Source organism: Oncorhynchus mykiss, chromosome 23 (assembly GCF_013265735.2).
Source record: "Oncorhynchus mykiss isolate Arlee chromosome 23, USDA_OmykA_1.1, whole genome shotgun sequence".
Classification (NCBI taxonomy): Eukaryota; Metazoa; Chordata; class Actinopteri; order Salmoniformes; family Salmonidae; genus Oncorhynchus; species Oncorhynchus mykiss.
Window position 1 is genome coordinate 24,213,053 of NC_048587.1, and position 26,211 is coordinate 24,239,263.

The following is a 26,211-nucleotide window of genomic DNA, read 5'->3' on the forward strand; positions in this document are numbered from 1 at the left end:
ATGATCACTTGGCTACACAGCTGATGCCCCCTGGACTCAGGTCGTGTATGTACCTAACTGACCCGCTCTGCCGATTCATCACCATTTACCTGTTGTTTTCTTAGCTCGCCTTGCTTTTTGCCTCTCTAATGTCAATATGCCTTGGCTAGTTCTTATTTTTTTATTTCACTGTAGAGCCCCCAGTCCCGCTCAGCATGCCTTAGATAGCTCTTTTGTCCACCCCACACACATGCGGAGACCTCACCTGGCTTAACTGGTGCCTCCAGAGACGAAACCTCTCTCATCGTCACTCAACGCCTAGGTTTTTCTCCACTGTACTCACATCCTACCATACCATTGCCTGTACATTATGCCCTGAATCTATTCTACCACGCCCAGAAATCGTCTCCTTTTGTTCTCTGTTCTCAAAGCACTAGACGACCAGTTCTCATAGCCTTTAGCCGTACCCTTATCCTACTCCTCCTCTGTTCCTCTGATGATGTAGAGGTTAACCCAGGCCCTGTAGCCCCCAGTTTAACTCCTATTCCCCAGGCGCTATCGTTTGTTGACTTCTGGAACCGTAGAAGCCTTAGTTTCATGCATGTTAACATCAGAAACCTCCTCCCTAAGTTTGTTTTAGTCACTGCTTTAGCACACTCCGCCAACCCTTAAGTCCTAGCCATGTCTGAATCCTAGTTTATGATTCAATGGAAATCTGAAATTTCCATCCCCAACTACAACATTTTCAGCCAAGATAGAACTGCCAAAGGGGGTGGAGTTGTAATCTACTGCAAAGATAGTCGTCAGAGTTCTGTCATGCTATCCAAGTCTGTGCCCAAACAGTTCGAGCTCCTACTTTTAAAAATCCACCTTTCCAGAAACAAATCTCACCTTTGCCACTTGTTATAGACCCCCCTCAGCCCCCAGCTGTGCCCTGGACACCATATGTGAATTGATTGCCCCCCATTTATCATCAGAGTTCATACTGTTAGGTGACCTAAACTGGGATATGCTTAACACCCCGACTGTCCTACAATTTGATAGATGCCCCCAATCTCACACAAATGATCAAGGAACCTACCAGGTACAACTCGAAATCCGTAAATGCGGGCACCCTCATAGATATCATCCTGACCAACCTGCCGTCTAAATACACCTCTGCTGTCTTCAACCAGGATCTCAGTGATCACTGTCTCATTGCCTGCATTCGTAATGGGTCCGCGGTCAAACAACCACACCTAATCACTGTCAAACGCTCCCTAAAGCACTTCTGCGAGCAGGCCTTTGTAATCAACTTGGCCCAGGTATCCTGGAAGGATATTGACCTCATCCCGTCAGTAGAGGATGCCTGGTTGTTCTTTAAAAGTGCTTTCCTCACCATATTAAATACGCATGCCCCATTCAAAAAATGTAGAACTAAGAACAGATATAGCCCTTGGTTCACTCCAAACTCGACTGCCCTTGACCAGCACAAAAACATCCTGTGGTGTACTGCATTAGCATCGAATAGCCCCCGCGATATGCAACTTTTCAGGGAAGTTAGGGGACCAATATACACAGGCAGTTAGTAAAGCAAACGCTAGCTTTTTCAAACAGAAATTTGCATCCTGTAGCACAAACTCCAAAATGTTCTGGGACACTGTAAAGTCCATGGAGAACAAGAGCACCTCCTCCCAGCTGCCCACTGCTCTGAGGCTAGGAAACATTGTCACCACCGATAAATCTACGATAATCGAGAATTTCAAGAAGCATTTTTCTATGGCTGGCCATGCTTTCCACCCGACTACCCCTACCCCGGTCAACAGCTCTGCGCCCCCCACAGCAACGTACCAAAGCCTCCCCCACTTCTTCTTCACCCATATCCAGATAGCTGATGTTCTGAAAGAGCTACAACATCTGGACCCCTACAAATCAGCCGGGCTAGACAATCTCAAATCAAATCAAATTTTATTTGTCACATACACATGGTTAGCAGATGTTAATGCAAGTGTAGCGAAAAGCTTGTGCAATTTGGACCCTCTCTTTCTAAAATTATTCGCCGCAATTTTTGCAACCCCTATTACTAGCCTGTTCAACCTCTCTTTCCTATCGTCTGAGATCCCTAAAGATTGGAAAGCTGCCGCGATTATCCCCCTCTTCAGGGGGAGACACTCTAGATCCAAACTATTACAGACCTATATCTATCCTACTCTGCCTTTCTAAAGTCTTCGAAAGCCAAGTTAACAAACAGATTTGTTTTGAATCCCACCGTACCTTCTCCACTATGCAATCTTGTTTCCGAGCTGGTCATGGGTGCACCTCAGCCACGCTCAAAGTCCTAAATGATATCATAACCGCCATCGATAAGAGACAATACAGTGCAGCCGTCTTCATTGACTTGGCCAAGGCCTTCAACTCTTACAATCAATGCATTCTTATCGGCAGACTCAACAGGCTTGGTTTCTCAAATGACTGCCTCGCCTGCTTCACCAACTACTTCTCAGACAGAGTTCAGCGTGTCAAATCGGAGGGCCTGTTGTCCGGACCACTGGCAGTCTCTATGGGGGTGCCACAGGGTTCAATTCTCGGGCGACTCTTTTCTCTGTATACATCAATGACGTCGCTCTGGAACGAATTGCAAAAATCACTGAAGCTGGAGTCTTATATCTCCCTCACAACTAGTAATTTAACAATTTTATTTGTATTCATGGATAACAAGTTTGTTATTAAGGCACATGGAAGTTCACATTTTTCTGATATATTTTTTTCCAAAAAACGCATTTTGATACAAATTCAGTTTATGTTCAAATGCTTCTCCTGTGAAGTAGTGATGTGCGGCATACGGCTAGTCACTTATGTTGAACCCTGATATGGCTATGCATAAGGACAACTCAGTGAATGCAATTTTTTCTTTTGAAATAGACTACATTTTCTTCATATTTATCTTTAGACGAGTCTAAAATAAATAATGGATTTATTGTGATGGTTTAGACTATATTAAATTGATTTATTAGACTTTTTTATTTTATTTATTGTTGATGTTCCAAAGGTCTGCATCAGTGGCTTATAAGCTATGAGTGGAAGCCAGGAGATACTAAATGTATTTATGTTAATTAACAGTCAATTACCGTGAGACCGGCAGTTATTTGCTTGACAATCACTGGCTCACAAAATGTCATGTCCGCCACAGCCCTAGCACCTGGATCTGCCCGAAATCAGAAATATCTTCCTCCATTAGTAAATCCATTAGATCCTCTCTGTCTGTCACTCGCTCCCTGCGCGCTGCTCGCTCTGCATGCGCTATGCTCATGGCGGCTCTGGGTCTTCGAGTATCCATAGCATCAGCTCCATTTGAGCTGCTTAATGACGAGACATGAGAGAGCAGTTAGCTGTTATCTCCTTTTCATCACTCTAAACTCAGATTTTCTGTTAAGTAATCTCTCTCCTCGCCCTAACCCGATGTATAATGTCGGTCTCTGGTCAGGTAGCAGAGGTCTACCTCAAAGGATAAGATTGAGCGCATTCCATTTTCCAAGGAGAGGGAAATACCAAGGTCCAAAAGAGATTTAAAGTTTCAGCAACAGCAGTAGAGAAAGATAATTAAAAAAAAAACTTTAGCTGGAAACTCTCTCATGACCTGATTTTTTGTGCATCTGATTAAATCACCAGTTGCGGACATTTTTTTTCTTTAACCCTCTCAAACAACCAAACAAGATAAAATGGCTCTGCCCATATTAGCCTGGGACTGTTTATGCGCCTGGTTCCTTTGGCCACTTTGGCCTTGGCCCAGTCCCCTGGCCTAGATACGCATGTGATTTTGAGCTTACTGTTCACAGCATCAGTCCCTCTCCAGAGCATATCTGGAACAAGGCAGGGCAGGGCAGGACCACATCTGGAGCTGAGCAGGCTTGTTACTGTAGGTCTCCAATGTGCATTGGTTTACTTTAGCACACTGCAATGATTTATTAGACATGGAGTCTTGAAAGTCGGTGAGCAGGACGCAAGCAGATACACACTTGACACTTAGGCATGCCCATGTTCGCACACTTACCAATTAATGCGCTCATCTATTCATGCACACGACACGCCAGATGCGGTTATGAACACAGACACAAACAGTACCAGTCAAAAGTTTGGACACACCTGCTCATTCAAGGCTTTTGCTTTATTTTTACTATTTTCTACATTGTAGAATAATAGTGAAGACATCAAAACTATTAACTAATACATATGGAATCATGTAGGAATTAAAAAAGTGTTAAACAAATCAACATATATTTTATATTTGAGATTATTCAAAGTAGCCACCCTTTGCCTTGATGACAGCTTTGCACACTCTTGGCATTCTCTCAACCAGCTTCACCTGGAATGCTTTTCCAACTGTCTTGAAGGAGTTCCCACAATATGCTTAGCATTTGTTGGGTGCTTTTCCTTCACTCTGTGGTCCAACTCATCCCAAACCATCTCAATTGGGTTGAGGTTGGGTGATTGTGGAGGCCAGGTCATCTGATGGAGCACTCCATCAGTCTCCTTCTTGGTAAAATAGCCCTTACACAATCTGGAGGTTTGTTGGGTCATTGTTCTGTTGAAAAATAAATTATAGTCCCACTAAGCGCAGACCAGATGGGATGGCGTATTGCTGCAGAATTCTGTTGTAGCCATGCTGGTTAATTGTGCCTTGAATTCTAAATAGATCACAGACAGTGTCACCAGCAAAGCACCGTCACACCTCCTCCTCCATGCTTCACGGTGGGAACCACACATGCAGAGATCATCCGTTCACCTACTCTGCGTCTCAGAAAGACAAGGCGATTGGAACCAAATATCTCAAATTTGGACAGGTATCTACTGTTCTAATATCCATTGCTCGTGTTTCTTGGCCCAAGCCAAGTCTCTTTTTCTTATTGGTGTCCTTTAGTAGTGGTTTCTTTGCAGCAATCCGACCATGAAGGCCTGATTCACGCAGTCTCCTCTGAACAGTTGATGTTGAGATGTGTCTGTTCACTCTGTGAAGTATTTATTTGGGCTGCAATTTCTGAGGTTCTGGTAACTAATGAATTTATCCTCTTCAGCAGACTATTCTACTGTGTAGAAAATAGTAAAATTAAGAAAAACCCTTGAATGAGTAGGTATGTCCAAACTTTTGACTCGTACTGTACGTACACACACACACCCAAATACACGTAAGCAAACTTGCAGGCATCCACGCATGTACAGCAGAATGATTGTTTTTGTGATCTTGTCATAAAATATCACTTGATACAGAATGCCCACTGGGCACAGTCAATTTAACGTCTATTCAATTTCACTGAAATGACGCGGAAACAATGTCGATTCAACCCGTGTGAACCATTGGGTGGCCTCTCCTCAATGCACACCTGTTGCCCTTACTCAATTATAATATTGGGTTACTCCATTTTACTCAGTGAAACGACTCAATGATCATGGTTCGAGGACTGTCTCTGAGACTAGGTTTAACATGTCTAGAACTCTTCATGCGATTAGGCTACCTGCCTGTGTCTGGTGACTGGTACGTAGTAGCTCTTCAGAGTCTGTATATACAGCCCACATTTGTAGTAATTTAATTGGGAGGTTGTCTGTAAGAGGTCAGGACCACCAAGTGCTTCTCTTTCCAATGATCTCATCTACATTCCTCCACTTTGAGCTCCCTTGGCTTTGTCTGTCACATAACTATCAAATATACTTTATTACCACCAGTAATCGATTTAAGTTTGAAATAACATTGACCATACAAAAAAACAAACATAGCACGTAGGACTGTATTCATTCCAACTGTTATCTAGATGTTTGCCACAAGTGTCCATCCTTTAGTTTTAGAAGACAAAAGTTAAGATATCCATTGCGTTCTTTTTATTTTCAGATGCAGATCCTGGACAAGTTCCCAGTGGAGGGAGGGCAGAAGGACCCCAAAAAGAGAATAATTCCCTTCTTACCAGGTGAGCATGCTGACAAAAACTGGTTTAATCAACGTTGTTTCCACATCATTTCGACCCCAAAAAATGTATGTGATGACATTTAATCAATGTGAAAAACGGATTTGATTTGCAAAAAGTCATCAACATCCTGGTCTTTTTTTCTTTAAACTTTTAACCTAAATCCAATGATGTGGTGTTTTTGTTGTTGATTTCACATTCAATCCACGTTAGTAGAAAACTGAAACAAATGTCAATCAAAACTAGATGTTGAACAGCAGCGTTTTAGAGGTGGGGGTTTGACACCACATTGAAACAAAATGCAATGAAACGCAAGAACACACAGAAAGGACCTGCTTCTCTATCATTTGGTCTGTTCTAACATAGCACATTTCTAGTTTTTCCACGCTTCCAGCTGGCTGAATAAGGCTGTGGTGTGCTTGTAGCATGGCAGTAAGAGGCTAATTTGATAACCTCAGCATGCCCCAGAGGAGTGAAGAGTGCCATTGTCAGAGAGCTGCACAGCACTCAAACGTCTGGATAGTATTGTTTACACCACCCTGTAAAACCTAGCCAGGGAGTGGGCTCTATGCACTTCCTCACTCTAAAATAAACAGTCGTCTTACTGTTATCATGACAGACAGAGAGACAGAAAGACAGACACACTCACACATATTTTACATTTGTCTTTTTCATGAAATCTTGTCTCGAGTACCACATACTATTTAGAATAGGCCTACTACATAATATGTCAGACCGTTTCTTAAATAGTCCACTGCCGAATGCCTGGGTCTGGGCTAGTGTTATGCCACCTGTTGGTACTTTTAGAAACAGCACATTCAATGACAACTTAAAGTTCTATATCTCTTTTACAGGTAAACTCTTATTTCGGCGAAGTCAAGTCAGAGACGTGGCTGTGAAAAGGTTGAAGCATCTTAATGACTACTGCAGAGTAAGAACCAAGTATCTTGTTTTTGTCTTTGCTGTAAATGATGTACTGCTTGCTGCTTTAAAGGCCAACTGCTCTTTAACTCTTCCCACCTGTGAACACACACACGAGACACCCACGTCAAACCACACCCTGAAACCAACCCATGTTTTAATTCAGTCATGGCCGCTAGCATTTCTCAATGAACCAAATCTTGAATTGAGGCCAAATCAGGAAGTGCAGTTACCCTTCAATGAATGGCAAGAAGTCTTTTTAATACTTATAGCCTACTACAGTGCCTTGCGAAAGTATTCGGCCCCCTTGAACTTTGCGACCTTTTGCCACATTTCAGGCTTCAAACATAAAGATATAAAACTGTATTTTTTTGTGAAGAATCAACAACAAGTGGGACACAATCATGAAGTGGAACGACATTTATTGGATATTTCAAACTTTTTTAACAAATCAAAAACTGAAAAATTGGGCGTGCAAAATTATTCAGCCCCCTTAAGTTAATACTTTGTAGCGCCACCTTTTGCTGCGATTACAGCTGTAAGTCGCTTGGGGTATGTCTCTATCAGTTTTGCACATCGAGAGACTGACATTTTTTCCCATTCCTCCTTGCAAAACAGCTCGAGCTCAGTGAGGTTGGATGGAGAGCATTTGTGAACAGCAGTTTTCAGTTCTTTCCACAGATTCTCGATTGGATTCAGGTCTGGACTTTGACTTGGCCATTCTAACACCTGGATATGTTTATTTTTGAACCATTCCATTGTAGATTTTGCTTTATGTTTTGGATCATTGTCTTGTTGGAAGACAAATCTCCGTCCCAGTCTCAGGTCTTTTGCAGACTCCATCAGATTTTCTTCCAGAATGGTCCTGTATTTGGCTCCATCCATCTTCCCATCAATTTTAACCATCTTCCCTGTCCCTGCTGAAGAAAACCAGGCCCAAACCATGATGCTGCCACCACCATGTTTGACAGTGGGGATGGTGTGTTCAGGGTGATGAGCTGTGTTGCTTTTACGCCAAACATAACGTCTTGCATTGTTGCCAAAAAGTTCAATTTTGGTTTCATCTGACCAGAGCACCTTCTTCCACATGTTTGGTGTGTCTCCCAGGTGGCTTGTGGAAAACTTTAAACGACACTTTTTATGGATATCTTTAAGAAATGGCTTTCTTCTTGCCACTCTTCCATAAAGGCCAGATTTGTGCAATATACGACTGATTGTTGTCCTATGGATAGAGTCTCCCACCTCAGCTGTAGATCTCTGCAGTTCATCCAGAGTGATCATGGGCCTCTTGGCTGCATCTCTGATCAGTCTTCTCCTTGTATGAACTGAAAGTTTAGAGGGACGGCCAGGTCTTGGTAGATTTGCAGTGGTCTGATACTCCTTCCATTTCAATATTATCGCTTGCACAGTGCTCCGTGGGATGTTTAAAGCTTGGGAAATCTTTTTGTATCCAAATCCGGCTTTAAACTTCTTCACAACAGTATCTCGGACCTGCCTGGTGTGTTCCTTGTTCTTCATGATGCTCTCTGCGCTTTTAACGGACCTCTGAGACTATCACAGTGCAGGTGCATTTATAAGGAGACTTGATTACACACAGGTGGATTGTATTTATCATCATTAGTCATTTAGGTGAACATTGGATCATTCAGAGATCTTCACTGAACTTCTGGAGAGAGTTTGCTGCACTGAAAGTAAAGGGGCTGAATAACTTTGCACGCCCAATTTTTCAGTTTTTGGTTTGTTAAAAAAGTTTGAAATATCCAATAAATGTCGTTCCACTTCATGATTGTGTCCCACTTGTTGTTGATTCTTCACAAAAAAATACAGTTTTATATCTTTATGTTTGAAGCCTGAAATGTGGCAAAAGGTCGCAAAGTTCAAGGGGGCCGAATACTTTCGCAAGGCACTGTAAGTAGCCACATCTCACACGGTCCAGTCATTTCTTTAATAAATTGTTTAGTTTGAATGTCTTTGGAACATGTTTTCTACACCAGCAGCATTCACTGGAAAGTCTAGCTCAATTTTTTTTATTGTGGAAAAACCGAAACCTGCCGTGTGAGCTGTGAATGCAGAGCCTTGTGACAGAAAATGCTGAGTCTGAAAGAGTAAAGTTCTAACATGTAATTATCAGATTTACACCAAATATAAAGACTGTATGTCCCTAATTCAGTATCATATGCATCATATTCATTGTGTATGCAAATTGTCTATTTCGAAAGTACTTTTCAAAGCAGACACAGTTGTAGTCCTGTCAGAGAGGGTTCTGGTAGCTATCGTCCTCCATCTGCTTTCCTCTGTCTTATCCCTGCTCCGGGCTCTGATCCCTCTTCCTTCCCCTTCTCGTCTTCCTTACCTCCCCTTCATCCTCTGAGCTGCTGAGTAACAGGGCCTTACTGTAAACCAGGGTCCCCCAACTGGTTGGCCCGTGGGTGATTTTTATTTTCCTACAGGTTTTCTTTTTTTTTTTTTTTTTTTTTTTTTTCTCCACAATTTCGTAGTATCCAATTGTTGTAGTAGCTACTATCTTGTCTCATCGCTACAACTCCCGTACGGGCTCGGGAGAGACGAAGGTTGAAAGTCATGCGTCCTCCGATACACAACCAACCAAGCCGGTGCTTCTTTAACACAGCGCACATCCAACCCGGAAGCCAGCCGCACCAATGCGCCGGAGGAAACACCGTGCACCTGGCCACCTTGGCTAGCGTACACTGCGCCCAGCCCGTTACAGGAGTCGCTGGTGCGCGATGAGACAAGGACACCCCTACCGACCAAGCCCTCCCTAACCCGGGTGACGCTAGGCCAATTGTGCGTCGCCCCACGGACCTCCCGGTCGCGGCCGGTTACGACAGAGCCTGGGCGCGAACCCAGGACTCTGATGGCACAGCTAGCGCTGCAGTACAGCGCCCTTAACACTGCACCATCCGGGAGGCCCCCTACAGGTTTTCTTAGCAAAATAAATAACTAAATATGTATGTTTTTTAAGAAATGTATTTGTTGGACATAAAAGACTAAACCACCAGAAAAAGTATTCCCAAAGTATTCCCATGCATCATAGAGAGATATACACGCATGTGATCATATTCAAATGTAAGCAAGGTTTGAAATTATTAGATTTTAGTCAAATATTATATCTGTTTGGGCTTGCGGTGAATTTGCAGACTACAAATAATTTGTAATTATGTTTTGGTCCCATGACCATCCTCTCAAGAAATAATCGTCCCTTGGTTGATGATCCTAGTTGATGATCTGGTGATCTCACACACACACACAGTCCTTTTGTGATATAGTGGCTTCCACATATGGAGTCAGTCAGTTGATGAAATTCAGGGTACATGTGACCACATTAGCTGATAGTTATCTTGATGATGTGTTATGAAGTCTTGTCATTGTGAATAATCATTATACTATTTCACAATTATAATATTTTCCATCACTCTCCTTCTCGCCCTCCTTCCCTCTCTCCTTCTAGGCTGTGATGAGGCTCCCTAACCAGATCTCCCAGAGTGAGGAGGTGCTGAGTTTCTTTGAAACCAAGGCTGAGGACATCAACCCTCCTAAAGAGTGAGTTTCATTTACCTGGCGATCTCTCCCTACAGTATATTGTGTATTGTCAGGTTTTAAAGGGCATCTATTTCTCAATTTCTTGCTTTTTACCAGGTTCTTCATGTTGTACTTTTCAGTTGTACTTTAAGGTATCAAACACTGCCCCCAAGTACAACAATAAACATGTTTAATTTAGGTTAATATGATAATACAAAGGATATGTTTTATTTGCTCGTGTGTGTGTGTGTGTGCATGTGTCAGAGCACTGGCAGCTGGTGCAGACGTCTCTCACCCACACTGACATGTATTGATCTCCAAGTGACCTCATGTCACATAGATGATGGATGGTCAACCAGGCTCTGGGCTTTTATTAATGATGATACATGGGAGGTGACATCTGATCCCAGCGCAGTGCTTATTGTTCATTGGTATTATGGTGGTTAAGTTCAGGTCAGACAAGGCATTACTAGAATTAATGTATCATCCTCAGATTTATACCAGTAGGGTTTGGTATTTGATGTCAATGGACATTTGATAAGTGGAAACTTACATCTGCATTTAGTAATTTTTTTCTCCGAAGATTTGGCCATGTGTTGTAGGTTATTGTCCTGCTGAAAAGTGAATTCCTCTCCCAGTGTCAAGTGTAAAGCATACTAAAGCAGGTTTTTGTCCAGGATTTTCCATCCCATTCCTTTTTATCATTAAAACATCCTACTCTTTGCCTATGTCAAGCATACCATGATGCAGCCACCACCATGCTTGAAAATAAGCAGACAACCACTGGGCACAGATGTCAATTCAACGTCTATTCCACATTGGTTCAACATAATTTCATTGATTCAACCAGTGTGTGCCCAGTGGGCAGTTAAACATTGATGTGTTGTGTTGGATTTTCCCCAAAAGTATATTCCTTTGGTGTGCTTTTAAGCAGTATTACGTTAGTGCCTTGTTGCATACATGATTCATGTTTTGGAATATTTTATTCTGTATATTTGTATTCTTCTTTTCACTATGTCATTTAGGTAGGTCATTATTGTGGAGTCACTTCAATGTTGATCCATCCTCAGTTTTATCCCTTTACAGCCATTCAATTCTGTAGCTGTTTTAAAATCACCTTCCTTCCTGTCCTGCAGCTCAGTTCAGAAGGACGACTGTATCTTTGTTGTGTCTGGGTGTTTTACTATAACATCCACAGCATGATTATTAACTTGACCATGCTTAAAGAAATATAACATGTCTGATTTGCGAGAGGTACCAGGATTCTTGACTAAATGTAGTTGCTAAATTGTCCAATATAATTGTCCCAATACAATTTCCATTTTAATCCTTTAGCCTCAATGGAGAGTGGTGAAATGTTCGTCTTGAAGCATAGAAATCCAATGTCCAGTGTTTGATTCAATTAGAAAAATAGTAATACCTTTATTTGTCGTTCTTCTGTATACAAAAATGAATTTTGATCATTAAACTAAAGAAACAAACAGCATGGTTAACATGGTCTGGTATGGTCAAAAGACTTAATTGGAATTGAAAAACTGGATTGTTTGGAAAGATGCATAACCAAGGAACAAAGAACTCACGCGGCCTCAAGACTACAGCGTAGAAAAGACACACTTTGGTATGTAAAAGTAGTCTAACAAGTGCACACACTTTTTGATGGATAAATGGTTACATTTAAGTGTATGGCTACATTCATCATGCATACGTACAAAGTAATGGAACGTTTTCTATTGGAGTGACTTATTTGGACAATGGATTGAATGCATAGAATCCGATTTCCAATCTCCGCTGCCTAATTCTTTGAATTGTGAATATGAATTATATAGTGGCACTGTTAAAAGGAGAGCAGTGCACCAGAGCGCTTATTGATCCATGTTCATGGTTGCATATTGAAATATAGGTATTATTCTGATAGCCTATTGAGGGAAGATGGTGGAAGAGAATTATACCAGTGCACACGGTGCTAGTGGAGGTGCCTTTATCAGAAAAGGACTTGGAAGTACGCTAGCCAAGGTGGCCAGGTGCACGGTGTTTCCTCCGGCGCATTGGTGCGGCTGGCTTCCGGGTTGGATGTGCGCTGTGTTAAAGAAGCAGCGGCTTGGTTGGTTGTGTATCGGAGGACGCATGACTTTCAACCTTCGTCTCTCCCGAGCCCGTACGGGAGTTGTAGCGATGAGACAAGATAGTAGCTACTACAACAATTGGATACTACGAAATTGGGGAGAAAAAGGGGTAAAATTCAAAAAAATATATATATAAAAAGAAAAAAAGAAAAGGACTTGGAAGGAGAAAGTTTCCCAAATGCGCAAATCCAGAAGGGGTAAACTGGAAAAGCTGACTCACAAAATGGACATATGGTGTTACTGATCTGATGACTGACAATAAGAATATTCAAGTTGTAATAAAGAAATGTTGAATGGATTCAAATAATTTATTGATTCCTATCATCACATGATACCTGAGGATGAAATAAAAAAATGATATGTTGAATTGGTATGAACCCAAATGGCAGCATATTAAGACATTTCTTGTTACTGTGTCCCAATGGATCTCAGGTGCAGCCCCAGTACCAGAGAAACCTGATGAATGCACTGATGAGAAAGATGATATTAAACCTACTGACAGTGTGTCCCAATCCTCCAGCCGCAGGTCTAACAGGAGTTCACGCTCAGGTGTATCCTCCACATCCTCAGCCTGCATCCGACCAGAGGCTGAAAGAGCAGCATTAATAATAATGGCTGCTGCTCTCAAGTTCAAACACCATTTAGAGGATAAGGAGGAAGAATTAAACCAACAAAAGATGGAACTGAGGAAAATAAGGGAGACTCTAGAGCTGCAAACTGAAATAGCAAGAAAGAAAGGCCAACTCAACAACAATAGATAGCATGAATGACTGCTTTGAGCAAATTGTAGAGAGATACAGGATCTTAGACCTTGCATTTCACATAGGGCAGAGGGGCACATCTGCCAGACATGTATTAAGTGTGCGTCCCAAAGAAGGACCCCAATTCATTGAGCACATTGACATTCAAACAGCCCAGGCTCACAGTGTTTCAGCTCAATCAGAACAGTCAGGACACAGTGTGATTCAGACAGCAGCTCATAGAGAGCACACTGCTGCACAAGACTCTAACCCAAGTCTGCAGGCCTATACAGGACAAGGTACCTCTGTGCTGACCAACTCAGGGCCACGGGGAGAACAGGCAAGACTTTCCAATTCACAGGACGGTGCTCAGGACATTTCACCGGAAAAAATAGAAAAAATATAGGAAAAATTGGAAAACCCTCTCATCACCGTTCTCCAAACCTCCAGATGAGCTTCAGTGCCATACAACTCTGCTTTTGTGGCCTACAGCTGCTCTTAAATGCAAGTAAAACTAAATGCATGCTCTTCAACCGATCGCTGCCTGCACCTGCCCGCCCGTCCAGCATCACTACTCTGGACAGTTCTGACTTAGAATATGTGGACAACTACAAATACCTAGGTGTCTGGTTAGACTGTAAACTCTCCTTCCAGACTCACATTAAGCATCTCTAATCCAAAATTAATTCTAGAATCGGCTTCCTATTTCGCAAAACAAAGCATCCTTCACTCATGCTGCCAAACATACACTCGTAAAACGGACTATTCTACCGATCCTTGACTTCGGCAATGTAATTTATAAAATAACCTTCAACTCTCTACTCAGCAGATTGGATGCAGTCTATCACAGTGCCATCCTTTTTGTCACCATAGCCCCATATACTACCCACCACTGTGACCTGTATGCTCTCGTTGGCTGGACCTCTCTTCATATTCGTTGCCAAACCCACTGGCTCCAGTTCATCTATAAGTCTTTGCTAGGTAAAGCCCCGCCTTATCTCAGCTCACTGGTCACCATAGCAGCACCCACCCATAGCACACGCTCTAGCAGGTATATTTCACTGGTCACCCCCAAAGCCTATTCCTCCTTTGGCTGCCAATGACCTTTTCTTCCAGTTATCTGCTGCCAATGACTGGAACAAATGGCAAAAATCACTGAAGCTGGAGACTCATATCTCCCTCACTAACTTTAAGCATCAGCTGTCAGAGCAGCTCACAGATCACTGCACCTGTACATAGCCCATCTGTAAATAGCCTTTCCAACTACCTCATCCCCATATTTTTTATTTTTTATTTTTTTAAATGCTCCTCTGCACCCCAGTATCTCTACTTGCACATTCATTTTCTGCACATCTATCACTGCAGTGTTTAATTGCTAAATTGTAATTACTTCACCACTACGGCCTATTTATTGCCTTACCTCCCTAATCTTACCTCATTTGCACACACTGTATATAGATTTTTTTCCTATTTTTTTATTGACTATAAGTTTGTTTATTCCATGTGTAACTCTATGTTGTTGTTTGTGTCGCACTGCTTTGCTTTATCTTGGCCAGGTCGCAGTTGTAAATGAGAACTTGTTCTCGACTGGCCTACCTGGCTAAATAAAGGGGAAATAAAAAATATATAATCATTTAAAAAAACGACAGCATCAAGTTACTGCTATGTTAGTCAAACAGCAACATCATTCCTTTCTGCCACCCAGAGACATAGAATGTATTTTAATCATACTTTGTAACGCAACAAAATGTGAACAAATCCAAAGGGTGCCCACTGTATTTGTTGTAGTCATATGCTAATTTCTAAGACTGAAAGCAACTGGACTGTTGCAATTGCCTTCCCCCCACTGCCCTCTATTGGTTTAGTAACCTTAATGCACCACTCAAGCAGTATACAGAAACCAGAAATACAGGAGCTTTACTACCACAAGAGGGAGCCACCTAATATGTTTCTGAACAAGGGTTTTACAGTAACACAATACATTGAGTGACGCACAGAACATACAATAAGTTAGAGTTTGAGTAAATGTAGGCCAAAAAGCAGATATGCTGACTTCTGACATTGAGCTAACAAACTCATCTAACCATAGTACTATACTGAAGAAAAGTATAAACGCATGACGAACATGTAAAGTGTTCGTCCCATGTTTCATGAGCTGAAATCATGAGCTGAAATAAAAGATCTTCCATACACACAAAAAGCTTATTTCTCTCATATTTTGTGCACACATTTGTTTACATCCTTTGCCAAGATAATCCATCCACCTGGCAGGTGTGGCATATCAAGACGCCGATTAAACAGCATGATCATTACACAGGTACACCTTGTGCTGGGGACAATAAAAGGCCACTAAAATGTGCGGTTTTGTCACACAACACAATGCCACAGATGTCTCAAGTTGAGGGAGTGTGCCACTGGCATGCTGACTATAGGAATATCCACCAGAGCTATTGCCAGAGAATTGAGTCTTAATTTCTCTACCATAAGCCGCCTCAAACGTTGTTTTAGCGAATTTGGCAGTACATCCAACCAGCCTGACAATCGCAGACCACGTGTAACCACGCCAGCACAGGACCTTCACATCTGGCTTCTTCACCTGCGGGATCATCTGAGACCAGTCAACCGGACAGCTGATGAACCTGAGGAGTATTTCTGTCTGTAATAAAGCCCTTTTGTGGGGACAAACTCATTCTGATTGGCTGGGCCTGGCTCCCCAGTGAGTAGGCCTGTCTCCCAAGTGGGTGGTTCTATGCCCTCCCAGGCCCACCATGGCTGCGCCCCTGCCCAGTCATGGGAAATTGATAGACTAGGGCCTAATTAATTTATTCCAATTGACTGATTTCAGTAAAATAGTTGAAATTATTGCATGTTGAGTGTTTATTTTTGTTCAGTGTATTTACCTTCACTGACATGGATTCAGTAACTCCATTGTCTAGGGCAGGGTTCCCCAATAGGTGGCCCGCGGGTGATTTATTTGACCCCCACAAGATTTCTGAGCAAAAATAAATAAATACAATTAATTGTTGGACATAAAATATTGTAAAATCACCAGGAAATCAGCTCAAATTGATTTAAATGTAGGAAATCTGTTCCCAAATATTCCCATGGATAATTAAATATGCTTTTCTGATCGTACCCCAATGTAATCAAAGTTTGAAATGATTCCGTTTGTGTCAAATACTATATATTTTTGCGATTCTTGCGGTCAATTTGAGGAGTACAAATGATTTATAACTACCTTCCGACCATTCGCTCATGGAAAAATAGGCCCACAGCTGAATGTAACTGGGGACCCCTTGTCTAGGGGCTTTTGCTTAATTGGAAAGGAAGGTGTCATTGACTCTATACCTCATTGACTCTGTAATGCATGCTTGTCTTCACTTATCAACCCCCTCCTCCCTCAACCGCACACACTGCATGATTCTGTGGGTAGGTCAACTCTCCATTGATTATAATGACTTCCTGTCCAATTACTTTTGACCTCGAACCAGGGGTTACTCATGCAGGGGGCAGACTATGGTTACGGACAGCAGTATTTGTTTACCATATACCTCGAGTGGACTCAGTCTCTTGGCTGAAACCCAACTGGCTGAAAACTGTGTGCAAAATACTAATATCTCACACATTCCATGTCTAATGGGCCCACCAACAAAGACTGAGCTGCAGTCAGATACAAACAGCTGGTTATTCTCAGCTCAGGATGGGCCCATACAGATTCAGATTTAATTATACGTTTAAAACCTCCACCCATACATTGAATGTTTGTGTGTGTGATGGTGTGCATTAGGGAGAGAGTGATGAGAGACGATTGTTTCGAGCTTGTATATGTGTGTGTGTGTGTGTGTGTGTGTGTGTGTACTATATGTCTATGCCCTTTCCAGTCAGCAAAAGGTTCACTTCACTGCAGAAAGCACTAGCACACTGTCTTAACATGTTAATAGTGTTTGGACATATTTCTCCCCTCAACTTCCCCACATCTATTCGATTTTACTGTTGGTAGGAGTGTGTTGAGCCAGAGAGTGTGCGCACATTCCTCTCCTGGGAAGTGTATTATTCCAGCTCTGAGGTACGGGTTACTCGCAAGCCTGGCCGATCCAGCATCCCCCGGTCCCCCCACCCCAACTTTCTACCCCCAAAGCTCCCCAGCCCCTCTAGCCCACCCTCAGACCTCCATGGTAATGCGTTTCATATGCCACTACGGCCCAGAACCATAAACAGCTAGCTCCAGAGGCCAGCAGCCCAACCGTCCAACAGAACAGCTCTATTCTCCTGAGTGGCCCTCAGGAAAGAATTGGCTGAAGTGGTGTAGTGATTCTTGATGTGTACAGTATGTTAGGGAGAGGGGTTGCGTTTAAAATAGGCGTACAACTGGAACTTATACTGTAGCTGCATACTGTAACCTTAACTACATCAACTACCTCAACATACAAATTATGAATCAACTATAAATTAGCTACTTATTAGTACTTAGCTTGTTCCATATCAGTAAAATGTGTCCTCTTTAGGTCACTAAGTCAGGATAAACTTTAATTAAGTGGTTCCAAAAAGCTATTGTTCATTTGTGATAGGGTACAAGTCGTCTTGCTTAGAATGTTTGTGGGTTGTTTTTTTTTTTGCAACACAAACATACTATGTCGGCTGGGAATCAAAACGAGCTGGATATACGATTATTTCATCTCTCACCATTGATAATCTAAAATTATAAAATGTTTACAGTAGGAGTGTTATAGTTGTTATTCAGTAGTGTACAGGCATCTCATCTGGATCTAATGTTTAGAATATGCATGCATGTATGTAGATTCCATGTAACAGTTAGTGGCAATTTGTAACTTTTTGGGCAACCTGACCAAATTCACATAGAAATGTGAGTTATAGATTTAGGTAGATCTGTTGTTCTATGTGTGCTATTTCTATGATTCCCGTTCTTAAGTCTTTTACTTTCGGTTTTGTACAGCTGAAACAACACATTTTTGGGGTTATGGAAAATACACTATATTTAACAGAGGTTTAGATGGTACAATGATTATCTACACTATAATAGCTTATTTTGTAACAGACTGAAATTAGGCGAACTATTTGAGTTTTAGCAACCAGGAAATGGCGGAGCAATTTCTGCATAGTGCAACTTTAAATGCAAGTGTCTTTTCAACTGATTGTGTTGTTATTTCAAAATTACGTAAGATTTAATGAGTGCCAAGGTAACTATTTACATGTCTCTTAAGGCACCATATAAAATATGACTGCCTAGTTGTGTGTTTCAGAAAATTACTCTGAATATTCAGGACTCCTGAGTGGCGCAGCGGTCTAATGCTAGAGGTGTCACTACAGACCCTGGTTCGATTCCAGGCAGTATCATAACCAGCCGTGTTTGGGAGTCTCCGGGAGGTGCACAATTGGTCCAGCATTGTTAGGGTTTGGACGGGGTATGCTGTCATTGTAAATAAGAATGTATTATTAATTGACTTGCCTAGTTAAATGATAAATACAAAATATTGCGAGGTACCCCAGCAGGTACATTTGGTTGTGGAAATGTACGTTTTTGGTTTCCCATTGGTTCTGAGAACGAGGCCATAAGTTTCCTGACTGGTAAAACTGAAGTTTTTTTTTAAACGTTCTGAGAACGGTAGTGAACATTTTGCCTGTTCTGGGAACGTACATTTTTAGATTGCAGGCAGGTTCTGAGAATGTCTTACTATGGACCCTGAAAGCTTTTATGGGAGGCTAAATTAACATTCTGAGATCAGACATCACAGGTTATTTGAGAACGGACATAGGTTATTTGAGAAAATGTTTCAATAACTCATAGCTTAGTTTAACTGTTTTGAAATCCAAGCACAGATATAACACATGGAAATTAATTAGCTTAGGCATTAATCATGCATACACATTTCTTTTTTCTAGTGGCACCGCGTCAGTGAAATTTGAACCTATTATTTTCTGTTCTTTATCTATGAAATTAGTCCACTGCGCTACCAGGATGGAGCTAGCATACCATGTTTTTTTAACTGTCCATTTTAGTCTATTCAAACACCCTATTTCAAAGGAAACGAGCACTCATTAAGATCAGGCGTGTCCATTTCATTGCAGTGTTCTCTCTCACTGACACACGCACATTGCACACACAAACACATACCCAACATTCACCAATAAACATACTCAAATCAAAAAACACTCACTTTCTCTCACTCTTTCTGACACATACTGTACACACAGCAATCTCCCTCTATCTATCTCCCTCATTCTCCCTCTCTCTCTCTGGCTTGCTCTGTGTGGGGTGCCTATCTGTGTGTGTGCATTCTTAATCAGGGTTAGGCTGGTAGCTGGTAGGGTACAGAGTCCTGTGTGGGACAACATGCTCCTGCTTTGCCCTGGCTCCCTGTCACACACTTACCATGACTCTCTGGTGTTGCTTCTTTTTCAGGGACTATGGGGGATCCACCAAACACAAATCAGGTAAGACAAATCACCTCCCAGCTAGCACATAACGTTCTGAGAACCATCCCATCTAGCACATACTGTTCTGAGAACCATATGTTTCTTAGAGCTTGGTGAGAGCATGTTTGTGCTATGGCTATTTTGCATGCAACGTTCCCACAAAGTTCTGTGAATGGTTCAGGACAGCCAGCACAAAACGTTCTGAGAACCGTATGTTTCTTAGGTGGGAATTTCAGTACTTCAGTATAGCATTTTCTGCAGGTTTAAAGTCATGTTCTCAGAACACAATGAAACATTTCCATAAAACCACAAGAAACCATTAGTAACGTTCAAAGATCATTCTAAGAATGTTATTTAAAAACAGCATCAACAAAACTCCAACATGTAAAAACAGCATCAACAACAGCATCAAAAACAGCATCAACAAAACTCCAACATGTAAAAACAGCATCAACAACAGCATCAAAAACAGCATCAACAAAACTCCACCATGTAAAAACAATTATGGAATCAACGGCGGATGTTTTCTTTTTTAAAATTGGGGCTATGAACGTCTATTACAAATCATTCTGACAGGACTTTGAAAGTATATCAATCTGAAGGAAGTATGGTTTGAAGCGAAATGCATCAAACTTATTGGTAAATTCAGAAAATCATCAGGCAATAATTTTGTATGATCTTCTGTGTAGAAAATAACTATTTCTTGTCCACTCTGTTCTAATGAGTCCTGCGTGGCTTGTGGGCATTTTAGAGGAAAACATATTGTACGTGTTCCTGAGAGTCTTATCTGTCATTGATGGAGTCGTAATATTTTGCAGCTCAAATGGTTCCAAGGATAGAGCCACATTTGTAGTAAGAAAACAGAAACCACTGTTTATTGTAACCAAATCTAGCAGCTACTGAAGGTTATTGAAGTAACCCCGGTTCTATGAACCAAGCACATTTTTTTCAGAGATTCTCTAACACCATTTTCAAATCATTAGTTTGGGAAACCCTGCTCCATCTTGTTAAGTGTGTTCTGGTATGTTGGCCACACCCACTAATTGGCCTCACCTGATCTTAATGAGTGCTTGTTCCTTTGAAAGGTCTGTTTGAATAGACTAAAATTAAAAGCTTTGTACAGAGCCTTGAAAAAGTGTTCATCTCCCTTGGACATACACAAAATAGTTTAAATTGGTGAAGTGAAATGGAAAAAATAAGTTGTTTCAAAAAATTCTTTAAAAAAACAAAAAAAGAAAAGTGGTGCGTGAATATGTATTCACCCCCTTTGCTATGAAGCCCCTAAACAAGATCTGGTGCAACCAATTACCTTCAGAAGTCACATAATCTGTTAATTAAAGTCCACTTGTGTGCAATCTAAGTGTCACATGATCTGACACATGATCTCAGTATGTATACACCTGTTCTGAAAGGCCCAGAGTCTGCAATTTACTAAGCAAGGGGCAACACCTAGCAAGCGGCACCATGAAGACCAAGGAGCTCTCTAAACAGGTCAGGGACAAAGTTGTGGAGAAGTACAGATCAGGGTTGGGTTATAAAAAAATATCCAAAACTTTGAACATCCCACGGAGCACCATTAAATCCATTATTAAAAAACTGAAAGAATAGGGCACCACAACAAACCTGCCAAGAGAGGGCCGCCCACCAAAACTCATGGACCAGGCAAGGAGGGCATTAATTAGAGAGGCAACAAAGAGACCAAAGATAACCCTGAAGGAGCTGCAAAGCTCCACAGTGAAGATTGGACTATCTGTCCAGAGGACCACTTTAAACCGTACACTCCACAGAGTTGGGCTTAACGGAAGAGTGTCCAGAAAAAAGCCATTGTTAAATAAAAAATAAGCACACACGTTTTGTGTTTGCCAAAAGGCATGTGGAAGACTCCCCAAACATATGGCAGAAGGTACTCTGGTCAGATGAGACACAAATTGAGCTTTTTGGCCATCAAGGAAATTATATTTCTGGCGCAAACCCAACACCTCATTGGCAGGGACTGGGAAACTGGTCAGGATTAAAGGAATGATGGATGGCGCTAAATACAGGGAAATTATTGAGGGGAAACCTGTTTCAGTCTTCAAGAGATTTGAGACTGGGACGGAGATTCACCTTCCAGCAGGACAATGACCCTAAGTATACTGCTAAAACACCACTGAAATGGTTTAAGGGGAAACATTTAAATGTCTTGGAATGGCCTAGTCAAAGCCCAGACCTCAATGCAATTGAGAATCTTGGTATGACTTAAAGATTGCTGTTCACCAGCAGAACCCATCCAACGTGGAGCTGGAGCAGTTTTGCCTTGAAGAATGCGCAAAAATCCCAGTGGCTAGATGTGCAAAGCTTATAGAGACATACCCTAAGAAACTTGCAGCTGTAATTTCTGCAAAAGTTGTATCTACAAAGTATTGACTTTGGGGGTGGTGAATAGTTATGCACCATCAAGTTCATTTTTTTGTTTTATTTCTTGTTTGTTTCACAATAAAACCTATTTTGCATCTTCAAAGTGGTAGGCATGTTGTGTAAATCAAATGATACAAACCCCCCCAAAAATCTATTTCAATTCCAGGTTGTAAGGCAACAAATAGGAAAAATGCCAAGGGGGGTGAATACTTTCACAAGCCACTGTATGAGTTTAAAAACAACATGATATGCCAGCTCCACCCTGTGGCGCAGTGGACTACTCCCATGGATTGAGAACAGAAGATCATATGGTTGAATGTCACTGATGCTGTGCCACAATTACAAATACATCTGTTTACATGACTTACGCCTATCTGTGCTTGGAGTTAAAAACAGTTAACCTAGATTAGCAGTGTTATTAAAAGTGTTACTGAAACATGTTCTCAGTACATTATTTAATTACCTTCAAATAACCTAGCATTTCCATTTTCAGAACATAAAACCTCCCAGGCAGGGCCAGACTAGCGCTTTTGGGGCCCCGTGGCACCGACTTAATTGTGTGTGGGGGGGGGGGGGGGGGGGAACTTGTGGCTTCGTTTACCAGAGCCAATGGGACACCAAAAAATGTACGTTCCCACAATTTCCAAGGAACCAAATGTGCTAGCTGGGCTAATTTCTCTCTATATTGAACAGCATTAAAAATAGAGGTGCATATATTCTGCTCCGGTCTGTTACATTGCAAGGTGTCCTGTTTGTAATATTTGTTTTCAGTGGTAGTATGTTCTATTTCGATTAAGTTATTACAGTATTGTATTGCTTTGGCTAGTTATTGAGTTAGCTGCAACAGGTCTTGTAGCCTATGTGATGATGTATGTAAGTCCATTATTGAAATGAGTCTGGTAGGTGCGTGTGTCTGTGTCTCGTATCCCTGTTGGCGTGTATGTGTGTAGGCATATACTGTATGTCTTTGTACCAAATAGGCAGACAGTAGTAAAGCATTTCTTGGGAGTCCATAGCCTTTCCACCGACAGCTGAACAAAGCTGTATAATGTCATAAGTGTATAACAAGACCAACTCAGCTCACGATAACATATCAAGTCTCTGCTTAAGACACACAGCCAAATCATACATGGCTCATTGTGATGAAAGGGTTAAGCAAACAGCATTGGGTGGAATGGAGCACCTGTTTGTACAGCTATGCTGTGTATTGGCTGTGCCTGGGTAGGGTGCTGGCTGTTGAGGCAGTGAGTGGGCTCAGTGCATGGGGATATGGGCGTGGGTGGGGTTATACAGAGGATTCAGTGGGGCTGGGGAAGCAGCTGTGCATCTGCGGTATGACCGTGTGTCTGTTAGCAGCTGTAGTATGACCGTGTGTGTGTGTGTGTGTGTGTGTGTGTGTGTACTTGAGTCTTCAGAATTCTAGACTCTTCTTACCAGGTGACAAAATGGGAGGTTAAATGATTCAGTGATTCATGAAGCTGCCATGGATTTGACACAAACATTCTGTGAAAATGTACTTTACACATACAGAAGACCTAGAGTATTATGCAGAAAATAGTACAGCTGAATTTCTCATTCCTGGTAACCTAATTTTCTCTTTGCTTCTCTCTGATAGGAAAACACACTTGAAGTTGCCATGAAATGAAACGAGACTCCAACCCAATTTCATTCTATACTCTATGGTATTGTGCCTTTACGTATCAGTGAATTCCATTGACATGATGAAATGGAAAGCTTGCCTTATTTCAGGTGTGTGTCTCTGTCGTCACCTACATTCAGACCATGCTACGTATTGCATTTCTTCCAGGAATCGGAGGCTGGAATAATAGGTTATTCACAGTTGTAAACGTTGCTGTTCCGATACATTTTAAATGGTTACAGTAGCCGAACAATGATGAATTAATGAATGGGTCCCATTTTATTGTCCCTTGTAAACAACATTTTCCGTCTTTTAGATTAAGATTGATAGCCTTGGAGGAAAAGTCTCATCTCTCAAGATGCTAATATTTTGCCAACCAAGTCTAGTCAAAGCTTCTACATCTTAGTCTTAATAGACAGCTCAGTGACCATATCTCCTTTTGAAATCTTCCTCCGGCACACCAAGACACAGGGTTAACTGCTGAGATATTGGTATTACTTTATTAAACCAGGACAGCGGAGCGAGTGTGCAAGTCTGTGGTGAATCTGTGCTGTAGCTGCAGTTTATGGTCCACATAATTACATGATGTTGGTCTCCCCTAAGAGTTTACTGAAACTGTGCCCCAACAGGAAAATGTTGTCCCAGGCTTTCAAACTGCTGGCGGTTAGTGCATGGTTTAGCCAGACTGGCTACCAATGTTTACCTGGCATGCACATGCTACAGAAATCACAGGCTATCTTATACTCTGACGTAGACAATCAGTCATTCATAGCATCGTCATTATTCTCTCGCTCTCTCTCTCTCCCTCTTTCTCTCTCTGTTTTTCTCTCTCTCAGTGGCTTGTCATCCCCTCACCCACCCGCCAGCTATCTTGAATGTCTTTCTTCAATATCAGTTTATCCAGGGTTCGATAGTTTCAAGTTCTGTTATTTAATTATGAACTGGTTAATTTTCTCAGAGGTAAACCACTGGGTACCTGATTAGGACCCCAAAAATGTACTCCGTTGATTATGATGTTAAGATAAAGAATAGATGTCCCTGAAAACCACTGTTTAGTTACGAATATATTACTTGCCCAATGATTTGCTCCTTCATGTGGTTTCAGTAAGGTTTTGGCTTGTACCTCAGTAATTGTTCTCCAACTGTGACCTCCGCTACAATAAAATAAAATGCAAATGAATTTGTCATATGCGCCGAATACAACAGGTGTCGACCTTGACGTGAAATGGTCACTTACAAACCCTTAACCAACAATGCAGAGGTTTTTTATTTTTAAGTATGAACAATTTGCTCAACTAAAGAAAAAATAGTAACAGAATAAAATAACAACAATGAGCCTATATACAAGGAGTACCGGTGCCGAGTCAATGTGCAAGGGTACAGGTAAGTCAAGAGCCCTATTTTGAGTCCACTTCATTCTTTAGATCTGTGGCTCTATATGGGTCAAAACAGGATATACCTTACAGGTTGTTCATGTATATCTGAACTGTTTGCATTGTCTAGCTCTGTCTATTATTGTCCTCTACACTAACTCTATATAGAGCAGCATACAGTACAGTGGCTGACTAAGCACGTGAGGTTTGGTCAACACCTCATGGTCACAGCACAACTAGACTTGAAACTAGCAGGTATTGTAGTTCTATTGTTAGAATACAATGTTACTCAGAAGTAAGACCTGAATGTTTTCGCTAGCTCTGTTGTGTCCCAACAGGAAAATTGTTTGAAAGTGAACACACTGTTTGGAAACTGTTTTGAAATAACTATGATAAAGTACAGTTCAGGCTGAAACACTATTTACTAAAATAAACCTTACACTTGTCCAACTCAGCACAAGTTAATAAAGTTAGCTGTTTGTCTGTGAGCAGCTTTACTGTGTTACTTAGGATAACAGGACTGAGTGGAGAGAGAGATAGAGAGAGTATGAGAGGCAGAGCGGGAGTCAGAGAGAGTGAGTAAGGGAAAGAGAGTCGGTGTCAGAGAGAGAAAGACGGGAGAGAGAAGGAGAGTGAGGGAGCGAGACACAGAAAGAGAGAGAGTGGGAAAGAGTGTCGGAGCGCTTGGAGGCACTGTGCATGTGAAAAGCAGATGGAGAGGTTTACGTGGCAAATGGAAACCATTTCAGTGTTTCGCATGGACCGGAGGAGTGTGTGCACAGCCGTGCTGGCTTTATTGAAGCTGTGGGGCTCAGGGGCATATAGAGAGTGGAATTGTGTGTGTGTGTGTGTGGGATCGGGTCTGTGTGTGGAGGGTCAAGGGGCGCACAGGGGTAAGGGGCTAGGTAGTCGTGAGATTTTAGTCTGAATGTAGATGAATGTGTGCTTCTCTCCCACTTAAACAACTGTGGACTGTTTCAACAGTCACACTACCCTTGCTTGATAAACAGCCATTGAATACTGAGCTCTTTGACTGATCCTGCTTCCCAGATACTAGGCTTTTATTCACATGCTGCAAAGGCAATAGCACCTGAAAGATTTAATTAACTCAGTCTTACTTGAGTGTAACTA

General features: G+C 41.7%; 1 protein-coding gene across 2 annotated transcripts in view; it reads left to right on the forward strand.

Annotated features, from left to right (window-relative positions):
• LOC110502474 (SH3 and PX domain-containing protein 2A) overlaps positions 1 to 26,211 on the forward strand; it is an 89,333-nt gene that overhangs the window by 18,339 nt on the left and 44,783 nt on the right. For both annotated transcript variants that reach the window (XM_036959993.1, XM_036959992.1), the window contains exons 3-6: positions 5,840 to 5,915; positions 6,767 to 6,843; positions 10,303 to 10,394; positions 19,658 to 19,689. In XM_036959993.1, the coding sequence (XP_036815888.1) occupies positions 5,840 to 5,915; positions 6,767 to 6,843; positions 10,303 to 10,394; positions 19,658 to 19,689 (277 nt within the window). The remainder of the gene's footprint in view (positions 1 to 5,839; positions 5,916 to 6,766; positions 6,844 to 10,302; positions 10,395 to 19,657; positions 19,690 to 26,211) is intronic.